The sequence below is a fragment of the Manis javanica genome, chromosome 12 (genome assembly GCF_040802235.1).
Source record: "Manis javanica isolate MJ-LG chromosome 12, MJ_LKY, whole genome shotgun sequence".
NCBI lineage: Eukaryota > Metazoa > Chordata > Mammalia > Pholidota > Manidae > Manis > Manis javanica.
This window is the reverse complement of record NC_133167.1, coordinates 41,019,687-41,038,519: the sequence shown is the minus strand read 5'-3', so window position 1 is coordinate 41,038,519 and position 18,833 is coordinate 41,019,687. Positions and strand designations below refer to the sequence as shown.

The 18,833-nt window shown below is 38.5% G+C and overlaps 1 protein-coding gene across 3 annotated transcripts in view; it reads right to left on the bottom strand.

The window, feature by feature from the left end:
* Positions 1-18,833, bottom strand: part of HIBCH (3-hydroxyisobutyryl-CoA hydrolase) — a 156,977-nt gene that overhangs the window by 110,085 nt on the left and 28,059 nt on the right. For all 3 annotated transcript variants that reach the window (XR_012123633.1, XM_037015082.2, XM_073218510.1), the window contains 2 exons: positions 6,258-6,398; positions 4,137-4,221 (listed from right to left, as the gene is read on the bottom strand). Coding sequence is in view for 2 of the 3 variants with exons in the window: in XM_037015082.2 (XP_036870977.1) it covers positions 4,137-4,221; positions 6,258-6,398 (226 nt within the window). In the remaining variant the exon portion in view is untranslated. The remainder of the gene's footprint in view (positions 1-4,136; positions 4,222-6,257; positions 6,399-18,833) is intronic.

Sequence of the window (18,833 nt, the reverse complement as noted above, 5' to 3'; positions counted from 1 at the left end):
ATTAAAACTATAATACACATAGAGCATGTCTTTTGTCAAGTTAGTGACTTTGTTTTCTTCAGGTAAATTCTCAGAAGTGGAATTGCTGGGTTATATGGTATTTCTATTTTTAGTTTTTTGAGAAACCTGCTTTCCATAATGGCTGCACCAACTTACACCCCTACCAACAATGTAGGAGGGTTCCCTTTTCTCCATATCCTTGCTAACATTTATTATTTACTGTATTGTTGATATTAGCCACTCTGACTGATGTGAGGGAATATCTTGCTGTGTCTGTTGACTTTCATTTCCCTGATGATTAGTGATGTTGAGCATCTTTTCACGTGTTTCTTGACCATCTATGTAGATCCTCTACCCATTTTTTAATCAGATTGTTTGTGATTTTGGTTTTGAGTTGTATGAGTTCTTTATATATTTTGTATATTAACCCCTGTTGGATGATATACCATTTGCAAATACATTCTCACATTCAGCAGGTTGGCTTTTTGTTTTGCTGGTGGTTTCTTTTGCTGTGCAGAAGCTTTTTTTTTTTTTTTTTGAGCTAGTCCCACATTTATTTTTGTTGTTTCCCCTGCCTGGGGAGATACATCCAGAAAAAAATTACTAATGCTATTATTCGAAAGTTTACTGCACAGAAGTTTGTTTTCTTCTATGATTTTTCTGGTTTTGTGTCTTATATTTAGGTCTTTAATCCATTTCTAGTTTGTGTATAGAATAAGACAATGATCCAGTTTCATTCTTTTGCATGTCACTGTCTAGTTTTTCCAACACAATTTATTGAAAAGACTATCTTTTCCCCACTGCATATTCTTGCCTCTTTTGTCATATTAATTGCCCATATAAGTGTGGGTTTATTTCTGGGCTCTTTATTCTGCTCCATTCATCTATGTGGCTATTTTCGTACCAATACCATGCTGTTTAGATTACTGAAGCTTTAAAGGATAGTTCGAAATCAGGAAGCATACCTTTAGGTTTGTTCTACTTTCTCGATTGCTTTGGCTATTCAGGGTCTTATGTGGTTCCATACAAATTTAGGATCAGTTGCTCTTGTTCAGTGAAAAATATCATTGGTATTTTAATGGGAATTGTACTGAATCTGTAGATTACTTTGGGCAGTATGACCATTTTAATATTAATTCTTCCTATTCATGAGCATGGGATCGCTTTCATTTATTCGTGTCTTCTTAAATTTCTTTCATCACTGTCTTACGGTTTTCAGAGTACAGGTCTTTTACTTCTTTGGTTATATTTATTCCTGTGTATTTTATTCTTTCTGGTGCAATTGTAAATGGGATCATTTTCCTAATTTCACTCTTTAAGTTATTTATATGTAGAAATGTAACAGATTTCTGCACATTGACTTTGTATCCTGCAAGTTTACTGCATTAATTTATTAACTCTAATAGTTTTTTGGTGGAGTCTTTAGGGTTCTCTATATATTGTATAGTGTCATCTGCAGATAGTAACAATTTTAGTTCTTTCCTATTAATTTGGATGTTCAAGGCAAAAATTCTTAAGAACTTTTTACAACATGTTATACTTGAACTAAAAGATACATATTGCTACAAAATACATTTTCTTTTGACTATTTTCAGTGGCACCTGAAGAAACATTTGCTGGATATATGTTTTCTTTGGTAATATATCAACACAAAGTATGTTATATATACATGCACACAGAAATATATGCACATATATGTATGCCTGCGCACACATACAGTTCTACAGTATATTCCATCTAGTTAAATATTTCTGCCACATTCATTTCACCATGAAACACTTACTGAGCATCTATTAGGTACCACACACTGTTTTAGGTGCTGCGGATAAACAAAACAGCAATACAAGATGTCTGCCCTTGAGTTCAGACTAATAAAATAGACTACAAAAATACACTCATTGTGCTATGCCCACTCTGTGGTTGGAATGTTGAGGGAATGGGAGGAGAGTGTAATTAAAAGAAGGCTTCCCAGAAGAAAGAAGTCTTGAACCCTGTCTAAAAAATAGGTAAGGATATCCTAGAAAATGATAGAGGGAAAAGTTCTGAGTAGAGAAAGAGTACCTACAAAGGCACAAAGGCAGGAAAGAATAAAATCAAGAAATAAGTAGTTTTAAAATACTAAAAGAAAATGGTTAACAGTAAGGCTAGAGAGGTAAATAAGGTAATAATATCCTTATTTATTAATAACATCAATGGAAATATAACTCCTCACAAGATGTTACTACAGCACACTTCTGTTTAGCTTAATAAACTGGTACTCGGTAAATATCTAAGAAATGCTATCAAATAGTTTCTTTTGTTACAATTTCCTATTATCCAGAGTTCACATCTACTGTACTCCTAACTCCAGTCAATGTCAAGACTACTATCAAGCCTTTCACTTCTATATACAAGCTCATATGCCTTTCCTGTCTTTAGCTCCTATGAGAATAATCTACTAATATACAAATTAAATGTATAACATATACATGTTTTCTTCTTCTATGGGAAAACTTGCTGACTGTAGGTTTTCAGACTAACTCTAGAACTCTGACATACCTTCCTTCAGAATGTTTCAAATGCTGACTTCTTTTCTTGGTTTTTAAAAGAAAGATTTGATACCTAATTTTGTCATTCTGAGGCTCTCACTGTTATATTTAAAAAAAAAACCCTCATCTGTTTTCTTGTTTCCAGCCCTTATCACTGGTTAGCAATTCTAAAAGGAAAGAAATGTAAATTGTATTGCCTATGGAATAAGCTCTTTTACCCCAAAGATTTTATATTTCTTTTTAATTTTATTCTAATCAATTAGTTCCATTAAGATAAAATTAAAGGAAGTTCATATCATTTAAAAAAATTTTTTCTGAGTACCTGGCCACTTATCATGTTGGAATATAATCTTTAAAGGAAACTAAATTTCCTGGATTGAAATCCATTGCTTTACATATGTAAACTAGAATAATTCTAAAATTTGTAATTATTTCCAAACATCAATATAAAGTTAGGCCTATATGCAAAAAATAGCTTATAGAAGCTAAAATGAATACATAAGGCTCTGCCCATCTTTAAACTGGCAAGATCATAGGCCCAACTCCAGAGGACAAGTTAATTCCAGGCTGAAAAACAACATTTAAAAAATATTCATGCTGTGGGCAAAATAGTAAATTCAAAGCCAATTCAGTCAAAAAATTAGTCTAAGCAATAGAAAACTAAAACTGTAATTTTAAGACTCAGTTACTTTACATTTAATGGGTGTATGAAATTATATCCTGAATCAAGCTTGTTTTTTTCCTATTCCAAATATAATGGTTTACATAAAGTTATAAACTTGGTAAACAGATCAACCCAAACATAATTGACTTAATAGAAACAAACAAATACACAAAATAAAAATACAAGGAAAAAAACCCTGGACTCTACCAACCATAAGAAACAAAACACAAAATGTTAAAACAGTTTTCAATATATATAAAACACTGGCAACTGGTGGTGATAATATATGTATATGACTTGGATCCTGAGAATAAATATTTCTTCTAAGTTAAATGTGTACAAATTGGCCTAAAAATTTAGAAAGATAAGGAGAATTAATTTTTTTATTTATCTCAATCTCAGCATGTTTACATAAACATATGTAAAAATATATTGGCTATATAATAGTAAAACAAATGTTATAATTGAGTACATTTCTGCTTTGGGATCATGAATAGTAGGAACGTACAGGTAAAGTCTCAGAAATATGTGAGAGCATATCATATATGGAGAATGGCAAGTCACAATATGGCCAGATTATCAGCCTATGTAAGAAACTGAACTGCTTAGTATCAGCTATTCTGAAATAAAAAGTGGACTCACATACAATAACTGAGCGTTTATTTAAAATGACTCAGGGAGAGGGAGAGATAAGATATCTGAAGGGCATATGTATAGTTAAAAAAAAATTCACTATGCTCATTTTTCTAGTACTAAACACAACACGTTAATTTAAAAATGTTTCCTTTTTCTAAATTAACCACATAGGAATGTATTAACTTGTTAACAACAACAAAAAAATTCAAAAGTATAGTAAATTATGAAGTACTACAAAAATTTACTGATACTTTATTAATTCTACTGGGAAATAAAAGCATTTTGATGAGAAGGAAAAATGTTTTTACCTTTGATATCACCCCCAGCACAAAAAGCCTTTCCACCAGCTCCCTTTATAATAATCAGGAAAGTTTCAGGATCTTGTTCCCACTTCTATGCAAATGTAAAAGAAGTTGGTATAAGCATATAATACATACAAACTCATTCAGCTATATCCATATGTACATACATATATACATACATACACATGTGTGTATAGATATGAATATATATAAAACATAAGCTTTATAAAGCATGTCTAGAAGAATGGATTCCAACTTCATTTTCTCTCCTGACACAGATTAGAGGCTATTTCAAAAAAATTGCTAGGTGTGTACATTTTGTGATCCAAATTTCATAATTACATCTGAAATCTTTCCATGACAACACTGAGACCAAGGTGAAAAAATATAGGCTTAAAAGTATTATGTGACACAGGGAAGGCAGTATAGCATGGAGAAGGCAAGTAGTGACTCTATAGCCTCTTACTAAACTGATGGACAGTGACTATAATGGCGGGGGGCTTGATAATATGGGTGATTGCTGTAACCACCATGTTGCTCATGTGAAACTTTCATAAGACTGTATATCAATGATACCATAATAAAAAAATTATGTGACATAAGCTTATAAATCTACTGAATAAACCAACCCAAAGATTGCTAATAAATAGAGAAATAATCTTTCTACTATAGTGATATAGGGCTCTGTCCTACTGACAAATTTATAAACAACAGACTGAAACCACTTGTAAGATCCAATCTAGAGTAATCTGGGATTGGTAAAGACAGCTAATAAAAAACCAGGATTTCAAAAGGCTAGAACACACCAAATAAAAATATTAGTTAACCAGAGTCAGAAAAATTAACAATGGCTCTATAAATTATACTTGAGAATAAAACTACAAATGCACAAGAAAGAAATATAGCTGGACAGAGGCAGGTGTCCAAAAGGTTAGTACAATCCTAGACTACATTAATAGAAATATGGTATTCTAATATGGAAGTTTATACTTTCTTCAACTCTGGTCCAACCCTCATCTGGAACACCTGGCTTATTTCTCTGTATCACACTTAATGACACATGGTAAGGTACCTTAGATAGACACAGCAGAATGGAAAAGAGACTCCTCAAATTAAGAATTAAGGAACCAATTATGCTCAGTGAAATAAGCCAAGCGGAGAAAGACAAATACCAAATGATTTCACTCATCTGTGGAGTATAAGAACAAAAGAAAAACTGAAGGAACAAAACAGCAGCAGAATCACAGAACCCAAGAATGGACTAACAGTTACCAAAGGGAAAGAGACTGAAGAGAATGGGTGGGTAGGGAGGGATAAGGGAGGGGGGAGAAGAAAGGGGGTATTATGATTAGCATGTATAATGTGGGGGGTGGGGGAAAGGGGAGGGCTTTGCAACACAGAGAAGACAAGTAGTGATTCTACAACATCTTACTATGCTGATAGACCGTGACTGTAATGGGGTTTGTGGGGGGGACTTGGTATAGGGGAGAGCCTAGTAAACATAATGTTCTTCACGTAATTGTAGATTAATGATAACAAAATAAAAGTTTAAAAAAATTGAAAAAAAAAAGAATTAAGGAACCAATCATATTAGATACATTATTTCCCTTCATCTTCACAACAATTCTATGAAATACCAACATGCCCATTTCACAGCAGAGGTAAATGCAGCACACAGAGATTAACATTCCCATTCTGCAAGTTAATGAACAGAAATCCAATTTTCAAAGATAAGTAGTCTGATTTTAAGTCTTGCTTTTCTACTGCACCACAGAGTTCACTTAGAATAGAAAAGCTCATGGCCTCTAAGAAATGGTTAGCCAAGAGGTTCAAGAACAGTTGTCTACAAACCAAAAAGCTGCCATGTGGAAGCAGGTTAAATTCATATACCCATGCCCCAAAAAGTCAGAGAACATAAGAAACTTAGAACTACATAAAAGTTGAAGGGGCTGCCTTCAAGAGGCAATTAACTCCCTGCCGCTACTAGGGTTGTTCCAAGATAGTACAGAGCGAAAGCATTAAGACCTCAAGAAACTGGTGGGCTTTACTGCTGATCCCAAAGAGTCTAGTGTTCTATTGACTTACTTTTATAGGGATCCATATAATTGCTTTGAGAAAATTACCAACCTTTAACTGTGGATATATCTGCCGAATCATATTTAGAGTCAGTGCATTTAGGAACTTTGGTCTGTTTAGTGTTATCACTCCTGCACAGCCTCTTCTTTCCAACAGTACTTCTCCTGCAGCATCCATGTGCTTGGACATTCTCTGTGTAAACAAAGAATAATTTTAGGACAAAATTCATTAAGTTTTTGTCATAAGCCAACATTAAAATATATACATCAAATACAAATCTTTCACCCAATATTACTGGTAACTAATCAAATAGGTAACGAAGTACATCTGACAAAGGTTTCAAAGCTGTTTAGACTCTGTAGACAGATAAATACAAAGTAAACTACATACACTTCTTAAATCTTTTTTTATTTCTTTATGAACTGGGTCAACTGACTCAAAATAGAACCAGTCCTAAAATTACTTGGACTATGAAATACTCTGAAATCTTTTAATTTATGACTGTATACCAAGCAATATGTTAATACTTGGAAAGCAAAGAGGAACAGTGAGGGCAAATAATTCTGACTTAATAGTAATTACTGACAACTTGAAAAAAACGTGGTATTTGAGCTTGGTCTTGATGTATGCCAAGGAAAAGGGGAAGAAGAATCCTTGAGAATAGCACATGCTAACACATAAATAATGAATATTTGGCTGTATTAAGATGTTAAACATGAGTAGAAGAAAGGCTGAAGAAATGAGTGATGGGAAATTAGGCAGAAAAAGTAGTTTGAGGCCAGATTACAAACAGATTTACAAATCAGAGAGTTGTGAAGAACTTGCCTATAAGGAAAATGGAAGTTCTAGGGCCAGGATCCTCAATTGATCCTAATCTAATCTACACACTGGGTACATGTGACGATGTAATACTTAGCCTACTGCATACTTTTATACCCCCTGGTGATAAGCCCTTAATGCCTGTGTTGAGATAAGAAGAGTTCCCCCTGTGCAGCAGAGCCAGACAGAGAGCAGGAGGGAGGAGAGCAGAGGCTGGTGGTGAGGGCAGAGTCAGAAGTGGAGACAGAGGCTGGGGCAGGGCTGACAGCACTAGACCTGCCTGCCTCTGCGAGAATAAAGCTCCAGAGGAGCTCCTCTTTACCCTCCATGTTCAATTGTTGTTATTCGGTCTCACCAATTCCAGAGTAAACTTGCCTGGGGATAAATCCCTCAGGCGAGACATTGCCTATATGCTTTCTTAAGCCTCACACACCATAACCTAGTCATCAGATCTCACTGCTCATGTAATGCACCGCACTCACTAGTAGAACCCTGTATGGAACATGTTTTAAACTACATTATAATATTCCAAGACTCTGCTCTACACAACTATCAAGGCTAAAGCACCACCATACTTAATATGTTCCTTTATCTAAGGTCAATGCTTTAAACCTCACATGGGAATAGCATGCAATATAAAATCATCAGTTTAATTTGGAAATATTTAACTGGAGAATGCCAATTAAAGTTAAACAGCACACTTGTTAACTAAAATCTAATAAAACTCAAAAGTCCCTAATTTGATAGAATTAAGCAACATCTTTGAGAATTAAGCAACAACTTAAACACATTGTTTAAGTTGTCCATTGTAAATTCATGTTGCATATTTAATGTTGGGTTTAATTTTTATTAAATTCATTATCAGATAAAAATAGAAATAATTTATTATGCTTCAGAAGATTGGAGACTGACGAGAATTAGGCTTGAGATGGATTAATGATTGTGCACTGAGCATTGACCCCCCCATACAGAATTTTATTGTTGTTAACAACCATTTGATCAATAAATATGAGATGCCCTCTCAAAAAAAGAAAAAAAAAGATAGACAAAAAAAAAATAGAAATAATTTACATTCACCTAAAAGGGGTATAGGAAAGTCTATTAAACAGAAAAGGCTGCATCTCTTAATTCAAATTAAAAGTTAAAACTATAACTAAGATGAATTTTTTAATCAAATTGACAAATATCAAAAAGTCTGATACCCTGTGATGTCTAGAATGTCAGGAAACAGACATACGGTGGAACACAGACGACTACACAGCTTAGGAAAAACAATCTGACAACACATTTTTTAAAACATACACACTGACACCGTAATTCTTGTTCCAGTAATTTACCAGGCAGATAAATTTACATATGGGCAAAATGAAATAAACACGAGGAGAGTTAGTGTAGTGTCATCTGTAATGGCAAGAGACTGGAAACAATCTAAATGTCATCAGTGGTAGACTGGTTAAATAAATTATAGTTACTCATACAAAATTGCATGCTCCGGGACCTTAAAAAAGAATGAGGCAGCTACCTCTCCATGCACTGCCATGGAACAATCTCAAGTGCAGTGTTGTGCCCAAAGTTGTGAATCCCAGAAGACCACCAAGGAGCCAACACTGATGCAAAAGCAAAGAGCCTTTATTCGAGCTAGCTCGAGCTCAATCTCTCATCTGCACCAACGCAGTGGCAAGATGGCAGAGAAAGAGAGCGAGTTTCAAAAGTACAAAGGCTTTATTGGGGATCTAGGGGCAGTTGGTGGGGTGAGAGGTGTGGGCTTGGCCGATTGGCTGGGTCTAGGGGTAGTTGGTGGGGTGAGAGGTCGTGGCTCTAGTTGATTGGCAGGGTCTAAGGGTGGTTGGTGGGCTTCTTGCTGACTGGTGAGGAGAGAGCCGAAGCTCCGATTGGCTGAGGTAGGATCCTTGAAATGGCAGCACTTATGCTAAGGGGGTGTCTAAAAATAAAATTAACTTCTGGGGGAAAAAACTAAGTCCCCTTCATGCAGACCATCTGTTTTTGTTAGAGGCTCTAACAAAGCCTAACTCACTCCATTTTGAAACAAGCTGAAAACATCAGTCTCTCCCTCTGTGTTGCCTTCTAACCAAACCTTTCAGAGTTCCAGGAAATTTCTCCTGGAGCGCCCCGCTGGATACCACAGGTAAGGACATTCCGTTCTCCACGCAGTTTCGGAGCACACAGTCTCTCATCCCAAGTGCCAGTTCTGCCTACCGGGCATTGATAAGTTGTTGATTCTGGACAGAGTCCCCTCCTGTCTCCTCCAAGTCTCCCTCTAAAACATTCTCACTTCCCTCAGAATGGCACTTTGGAGATGGTCTTGGGACAGTAGTCCACCATTTTCCCAGGTTGCCAGCTTCCTGAATAAAGCAACCTTTCCTTTTCACCAACACTTGTCTCTTGAATTTTGGCCTTCTGAGGGCTGAGCAGCAGTTTGGAACCAGGCTACAGCCCAGATTGCTATGTTTACTATGCTACCCACCGACTGTGTACTGGGCATACACATATTTACATGTGGAATATATCTCTAGAAGGACACCAAAACCATTGTTGCTTCCAGGAAGAAAATTGGACTTCCTTGGACATCTGAAGACTTTTTACTGTACAGACCCTCTGAACTCTTTGGATTTTTGTATCATATACTATTTCCTACCTATTTGAATCAGTATTTTAAATAATTTTTTAAAAAAAGAGTGATAGGTTTAAAATGTACTTAGCTATATGACTTTGAAAACTTTATTTTTCATTTTTTACCTTATTGGTACTAAAGAAAAATTCTGGTGAAAGAAAATTATATATAAAAATCACAAAAGAAACCAGATCTACAAATGTCTAGTTTCGTTTTGTATAATGTTGATGAAATACATGAGCCAAGTTTGCTGACGGCTAAAGAATAGGTCAGGGTATATACAGATATAATCCAGAATACAAGAAATTATATTTCATGTCAACAAATACAACTGTAGTGGCCACATAACCAGTAACAAGTAACCTTTAAAAGTAAAAGCATTTACAGGAGGAAGCGTAAATGGAAAGCGATCTGGCAATGCGTCTGAAGAGTCATCTAAATGTTCTTACATAGAATAACTCTACTTTAGAAGTTTATGCTCACATAAAAAAGCAGAAATCCAGGGGGGCGGAGCCAAGATGGCGGCCTGAGTAGAGCAGTGGAAATCTCCTCCCAAAAACACATAGAGCTATGAAAATATAACAAAGAAAAATCTTCCTAAAATAGAGACCACAGGACACAGGACAACATCCAGACCACATCCACACCTGCAAGAACCCAGCGCCTTGTGAAGGGGGTAAGATACAAGCCCCAGCCTGGCGGGACCCGAGCGCCCCTCCCCCCGGCTCCCGGCGGGTGGAGAGAAACCGGAGCGGTTTTTTTTTTTTTTTTTTTTGGCGAGCGCTTTTTGGAAGCCTTAGAGGGACGGGCCCCCGTTGCTGGGGAGGCAGGGTGGCGGGACCGGTGAGGAGGTGCCTGGGAACGGCGCCGGAGGACAAAGAATATCCCGCATTTCTCCCTGCGAGACCTGGGGGCGGGTGCCTGAGACCGGTGCCTGAGGACGGAGGAGGTCGCGCGTTTTTCCCTTTTTTTTTTTTTTCTCTTTTTGGCGAGCGCTTTTTGGAAGCCTTGAAGGGACGGGGACCCCAGTGCTAGGGAGGCACGGTGGCGGGACTGGTGAGCGGGTGGCTGGGACCGGCGCCTGAGGACAAAGAATATCCCCCGTTTTTCCCTGCGGGACCGGTGGGCGGGTGCCTGAGACCGGCACTTGAGGACAGAGGAAATCGCGCGTTTTTCCCCTTTTTTTTTTCTCTTTTCTGCGAGTGCTTTTTGGAAGCCTAAAAGGGACAGGGACCCCGGTGCTAGGGAGGCAGGGCGGCGGGACTGGTGAGCGGGTGCCTGGGACCGGCACCTGAGGACAAAGAATATCCCGCATTTTTCCCTGTGGGACCGGTGGGTGGGTGCCTGAGACCAGCACCTGAGGACGGAAGAAATCGCGCGTTTTTCCCCTTTTTTTTCTCTCTTTTTGCCGAGTGCTTTTTGGAAGCCTTGAAGGGACAGGGACCCCGGTGCTAGGGAGGCAGGGCGGCGGGACTGGTGAGCGGGTGCGTGGGACCAGTGCCTGAGGACAAAGAATATTGAGCGTTCCTTCCCTGCGGGACCGGTGGGTGGGTGCTTTTTGGAAGCCTTGAAAGGACAGGGACCCTGGTGCTAGGGAGACAGGGCAGCAGGACCAGTGAGCGGGTGCCTGGGACCGGCACCTGAGGACAAAAAAAAAAAAAAAAAATCGCTTGTTTTTTCCTTTTTTTTCCTTTTTTTTTCTCTTTCTTTCTGTTCCCTCTCTCATTGTTGCTGTTGTTTTGGTTTGGAGAGTGCTTTTTGGAAATCTTAAAGGGGCAGGACAGGTCACTTAGACCAGAAGCAGGGAATCTGGGGATCTCTGGGCACTCTAACCCCCTGGGCAGCAGGGAGCACAGAGGCCCCTTACGGAGATAAATAGTCTCCTGGCTGCTCCCCCTCCAACGGGGCTCCACCATTTTAGAGGAACAGCCCCAGCCAGGCCAAGCCCACAGCAACAGCGGAGATAAACCCCAAAGCAACTGGGCAGGAAGCAGAAGCCCTGTCTGCGCACAGCTGCCCAGCACAAGCCACTAGAGGTCGCTATTCTCCCAGGAAAAGGCTACAAACCAACAAGAAGGGAAGCTCTTCCAGCGGTCACTTGTACCAGCTCTGCAAACTATCTCTATCACCATGAAAAGGCAAAACTACAGGCAGACAAAGATCACAGAGACAACACCTGAGAAGGAGACAGACCTAACTAGTCCTCCTGAAAAAGAATTCAAAATAAAAATCATGAACATGCTGACAGAGATGCAGAAAAAAATGCAAGAGCAATGGGATGAGATGCAGAGAAAAATGCAAGAGCAGTGGGATGAAGTCCGGAAGGAGATCACAGATGTCAGGAAAGAGATCACAGAAGTGAAACAATCCCTGGAAGGATTTATAAGCAGAATGGATAAGATGCAAGAGGCCATTGAAGGAATAGAAGCCAGAGAACAGGAACGTATAGAAGCTGACATAGAGAGAGATAAAAGGATCTCCAGGAATGAAACAACACTAAGAGAAATATGTGACCAATACAAAAGGAAAAACATTCGTATTATAGGGATACCAGAAGAGGAAGAAAGAGGAAAAGGGATAGAAAGTGTCTTTGAAGAAATAATTGCTGAAAACTTCCCCAAACTGGGGGAGGAAATAATCGAACAGACCATGGAATTATACAGAACCCCCAACAGAAAGGATCCAAGGAGGACAACACCAAGACACATAATAATTAAAATGGCAAGGATCAAGGACAAGGAAAGAGTTTTAAAGGCAGCTAGAGAGAAAAAGGTCACCTATAAAGGAAAACCAATCAGGCTAACATCAGACTTCTCAACAGAAACCCTACAGGCCAGAAGAGAATGGCATGATATACTTAATGCAATGAAACAGAAGGGCCTTGAACCAAGGATACTGTATCCAGCACGACTATCATTTAAATATGATGGTGGGATCAAACAATTCCCAGACAAGCAAAAGCTGAGGGAATTTGCTTCCCACAAACCACCTCTACAGGGCATCCTACAGGGACTGCTCTAGATGGGAGCACCCCTAAAAAGAGCACAGAACAAAACACACAACATATGAAGAATGGAGGAGGAGGAATAAGAAGGGAGAGAAGAAAAGACTCTCCAGACAGTGTATATAACAGCTCAATAAGCGAGCTAAGTTAGGCAGTAAGATACTAAAGAAGCTAACCTTGAACCTTTGGTAACCACGAATCTAAAGCCTGCAATGGCAATAAGTACATATCTTTCAATAGTCACCCTAAATGTAAATGGACTTAATGCACCAATCAAAAGACATAGAGTAATAGAATGGATAAAAAAGCAAGACCCATCTATATGCTGCTTACAAGAAACTCACCTTAAACCCAAAGATAAGCATAGACTAAAAGTCAAGGGATGGAAAAACATATTTCAGGCAAACAACAGTGAGAAGAAAGCAGGGGTTGCAGTACTAATATCAGACAAAATAGACTTCAAAACAAAGAAAGTAACAAGAGATAAAGAAGGCCACTACATAATGATAAAGGGCTTAGTCCAACAAGAGGATATAACCATTCTAAATATATATGCACCCAATACAGGAGCACCAGCATATGTGAAGCAAATACTAACAGAACTAAAGAGGGAAATAGACTGCAATGCATTCATTGTAGGAGACTTCAACACACCACTCACCCCAAAGGATAGATCCACCGGGCAGAAAATAAGTAAAGACACACAGGCACTGAACAACACACTAGAACAGATGGACCTAATAGACATCTATAGAACTTTACATCCAAAAGCAACAGGATATACATTCTTCTCAAGTGCACATGGAACATTCTCCAGAATAGACCACATACTAGCTCACAAAAAGAGCCTCAGTAAATTCCACAGTATTGAAATTCTACCAACCAATTTTTCAGACCACAAAGGTATGAAAGTAGAAATAAATTCTACAAAGAAAACAAAAAGGCTCACAAACACATGGAGGCTTAACAACATGCTACTAAATAATCAATGGATCAATGAACAAATCAAAATAGAGATCAAGGAATATATAGAAACAAATGACAACAACAACACTAAGCCCCAACTTCTGTGGGATGCAGCGAAAGCAGTCTTAAGAGGAAAGTATATAGCAATCCAGGCACACTTGAAGAAGGAAGAACAATCCCAAATGAATAGTCTAACATCACAATTATTAAAACTGGAAAAAGAAGAACAAATGAGGCCTAAAGTCAGCAGAAGGAGGGACATAATAAAGATCAGAGAAGAAATAAACAAAATTGAGAAGAATAAAACAATAGCAAAAATCAACGAAACCAAGAGCTGGTTCTTTGAGAAAATAAACAAAATAGATAAGCCTCTAGCCCAACTTATTAAGAGAAAAAGAGAGTCAACACAAATCAACATAATCAGAAATGAGAATGGAAAAATCACGACAGACTCCACAGAAATACAAAGAACTATTAAAGACTACTATGAAAACCTATATGCCAACAAGCTGGAAAACCTAGAAGAAATGGACAACTTCCTAGAAAAATACAACCTCCCAAGACTGACCAAGGAAGAAACACAAAAGTTAAACAAACCAATTACAAGCAAAGAAATTGAAACAGTAATCAAAAAACTACCCAAGAACAAAACCCCGGGGCCGGACGGATTTACCTCGGAATTTTATCAGACACACAGAGAAGACATAATACCCATTCTCCTTAAAGTGTTCCACAAAATAGAAGAAGAGGGAATACTCCCAAACTCATTCTATGAAGCCAACATCACCCTAATACCAAAACCAGGAAAAGACCCCACCAAAAAAGAAAATTACAGACCAATATCCCTGATGAATGTAGATGCAAAAATACTCAATGAAATATTAGCAAACAGAATTCAACAGTATATCAAAAGGATCATACACCATGACCAAGTGGGGTTCATCCCAGGGATGCAAGGATGGTACAACATTCGAAAATCCATCAACATCATCCACCACATCAACAAAAAGAAAGACAAAAACCACATGATCATCTCCATAGATGCTGAAAAAGCATTTGACAAAATTCAACATCCATTCATGATAAAAACTCTCAGCAAAATGGGAATAGAGGGCAAGTACCTCAACATAATAAAGGCCATATATGATAAACCCACAGCCAGCATTATACTGAACAGCGAGAAGCTGAAAGCATTTCCACTGAGATCGGGAACCAGACAGGGATGCCCACTCTCCCCACTGTTATTTAACATAGTACTGGAGGTCCTAGCCACGGCAATCAGACAAAACAAAGAAATACAAGGAATCCAGATTGGTAAAGAAGAAGTTAAACTGTCACTATTTGCAGATGATATGATACTGTACATAAAAAACCCTAAAGACTCCACTCAAAAACTACTAGAACTGATATCGGAATACAGCAAAGTTGCAGGATACAAAATCAACACACAGAAATCTGTAGCTTTCCTATACACTAACAACGAATCAATAGAAAGAGAAATCAGGAAAACAATTCCATTCACCATTGCATCAAAAAGAATAAAATACCTAGGAATAAACCTAACCAAGGAAGTGAAAGACTTATACTCTGAAAACTACAAGTCACTCTTAAGAGAAATTAAAGGGGACACTAATAAATGGAAACTCATCCCATGCTCATGGCTAGGAAGAATTAATATCGTCAAAATGGCCATCCTGCCCAAAGCAATATACAAATTTGATGCAATCCCTCTCAAATTACCAGCAACATTCTTCAATGAATTGGAACAAATAATTCAAAAATTCATATGGAAACACCAAAGACCCCGAATAGCCAAAGCAATCCTGAAAAAGAAGAATAAAGTTGGGGGGATCTCACTCCCCAACTTCAAGCTCTACTACAAAGCCATAGTAATCAAGACAATTTGGTACTGGCACAAGAACAGAGCCACAGACCAGTGGAACAGATTAGAGACCCCAGAAATTAACCCAAACATATATGGTCAATTAATATTTGATAAAGGAGCCATGGACATACAATGGCAAAATGACAGTCTCTTCAACAGATGGTGCTGGCAAAACTGGACAGCTACATGTAGGAGAATGAAACTGGACCATTGTCTAACCCCATATACAAAGGTAAACTCAAAATGGATCAAAGACCTGAATGTAAGTCACGAAACCATTAAACTCTTGGAAAAAAACATAGGCAAAAACCTCTTAGACATAAACATGAGTGATCTCTTCTTGAACATATCTCCCCGGGCAAGGAAAACAACAGCAAAAATGAGCAAGTGGGACTACATTAAGCTGAAAAGCTTCTGTACAGCGAAAGACACCATCAATAGAACAAAAAGGAACCCTACAGTATGGGAGAATATATTTGAAAATGACAGATCTGATAAAGGCTTGACGTCCAGAATATATAAAGAGCTCACACGCCTCAACAAACAAAAAACAAATAACCCAATTAAAAAATGGGCAGAGGAACTGAACAGACAGTTCTCCAAAAAAGAAATACAGATGGCCAAGAGACACATGAAAAGATGCTCCACATCGCTAATTATCAGAGAAATGCAAATTAAAACTACAATGAGGTATCACCTCACACCAGTAAGGATAGCTGCCATCCAAAAGACAAACAACAACAAATGTTGGCGAGGCTGTGGAGAAAGGGGAACCCTCCTACACTGCTGGTGGGAATGTAATTAGTTCAACCATTGTGGAAAGCAGTATGGAGGTGCATCAAAATGCTCAAAACAGACCTACCATTTGACCCAGGAATTCCACTCCTAGGAATTTACCCTAAGAACGCAGCAATCAAGTTTGAGAAAGACAGATGCACTCCTATGTTTATCGCAGCACTATTTACAATAGCCAAGAATTGGAAGCAACCTAAATGTCCATCTGTAGATGAATGGATAAAGAAGATGTGGTACATATACACAATGGAATACTACTCAGCCATAAGAAGTGGAAAAATCCAACCATTTGCAGCAACATGGATGGAGCTGGAGAGTATTATGCTCAGTGAAATAAGCCAAGCGGAGAAAGAGAAATACCAAATGATTTCACTCATCTGAGGAGTATAGGAACAAAGGAAAAACTGAAGGAACAAAACAGCAGCAGAATTACAGAACCCAAAAATGGACTAACAGGTACCAAAGGGAAAGGAACTGGGGAGGATGGGTGGGCAGGGAGGGATAAGGGGGGGGAAGAAGAAGGGGGGTATTAAGATTAGCATGCATGGGGGGGAGGGAGAAAGGGGAGGGTGGGCTGCACAACACAGAGAGGACAAGTAGTGACTCTACCACATTTTGCTAAGCTGATGGACAGTAACCGTAATGTGGTTGTTAGGGGGGACCTGATATAGGGGAGAGCATAGTAAACATAGTATTCTTCAGGTAAGTGTAGATTAAAAATTTAAAAAAAAAAAGAAAGAAAGAAAGAAAAGGGGGATTACTCCTTAACAGGATAAAACTATTGGTAAATCAAAGATCAACGCATGCTTTAAATATCCTTAATGTTGATCACTTAAAGGGTGTCAGATGATCAGCTATGGAGGTACTCTTTTCTGATAATATTCCTTTCTCTTAATTAAAAAAAAAAAAAAAAAAGCAGTTACTGTGTGCTGACCTCCAATGAGTTCTGCACAGTGGTATAGAGGGCATGTCAAAGTGTGGGCAAAGGGTCTGTTTGTTTCTACGCAGAAGATCAAGGCCTAGCTTGGATACCCAGAAAATGAACTAAGATACGATATGAGGAGGAGCTTCCGGCATCAGCACTCTCTGGAGGACTCGTGCCGGGGGATGATCATCAAAAAGCCTCCACAGGGATCCGGACGATGCTGTGGTTGTGGCTGCATCCAGCCCACCGTCTCCTGGACTTGCCATAAGAAGGAGGAGGGAGATGTCTAGGCTGGCATGTGCATACAGTGAGACAACGAATTTGACTGGATCTGTACTGTTGGAACTCAACCAGGAGTTGGGAGGGGTGCAAGTTGTAGCACCCCAAAATCTCATGACTATAGACTATCTATGGTTAAAAGAACATATGGGATGTGAACAGATCCCAGAAATGGGCTGCTTTAATTTGTCTGATGGTTCAAGTACAGTTGGAAAATATCCATCATATCATAGATAAATTTTCACAAATGCCTAGGCTGCCTAAATGGTTTTCTTGGCTTCACTGGAGATGGCTGGTAATTATAGATTTGCTTTGTTTATGTCACCGTATTCCTATTATGTTAATATGTGTGTGCAAATTAGTTAGTAGTTTAAAACCTATACATACTTAAGGTACTATACAAGAAGATATGTCAAAGAAATAATCAATCCTCCCAAGTTTCCTTCATATGCTACATCTATAGCTTTTCTTCTTCCTTCCTAATTACAAACCTTAAATAGAATTCGTGCCTCATATCGAATTTACCGAGTATCATAATTCCTCCAGGTGGTAAAGATACCTCGAGACAAGTGCTGGGCATAGAAGCCACAGGGCATAAATCTGCAAAGAAGTAAAAAGCTAACCTTTGCAAACAATATGGCTTCTCTCTCACTTACCAACTTTACATTTCCCTGTATGGCCCCGGAAGATGACTGGTTAGCCAGAGACGGGTAAGATTCCTCAAGGGAGGAACAACCTAAGACAGGCACAGTCGCAGGGGGGCCATCAGGTGAGAATTTGGGGATCAACAGAGATGAGGCTCAGAACCTCACCCCCCCTGCTTTGAGAGAAATCTTCTGCATCCGTGGATGTCTTGCTGCCCTTGTCTAGCCTGGATTAATACTTAGTCCATAGGCACACACCTGATCATCTGATCATCTACATTTGCCTTCTTACAGCACTAAACTATGTTTTCTACCTTTATCTTGCATCTACCTACCACTTCAGCATTTTATTAAAAATAAAAATAATAATAATAATAGGAGAAATGTGGGATCAACATATAAATCAAGTACAAAAATCAAATGAATATTCATATTTGACCTGATGGTTTATAGGTCATATTGCATGATCAAAACCGAAAGTTTCTGTGATGAATGCCCTTGTACTGTTCACCATGTAAGAATTTATTCACTCTGTAAGAATTCGTTCACCATGTAAGAACTTGTTCGTTATGCTTCAGAAGATTGGAGACTGACGAGAATTAGGCTTGAGATGGATTAATGATTGTACATTGAGCATTGACCCCCCTATACTGAATTTTATTGTTGTTAACAACCATT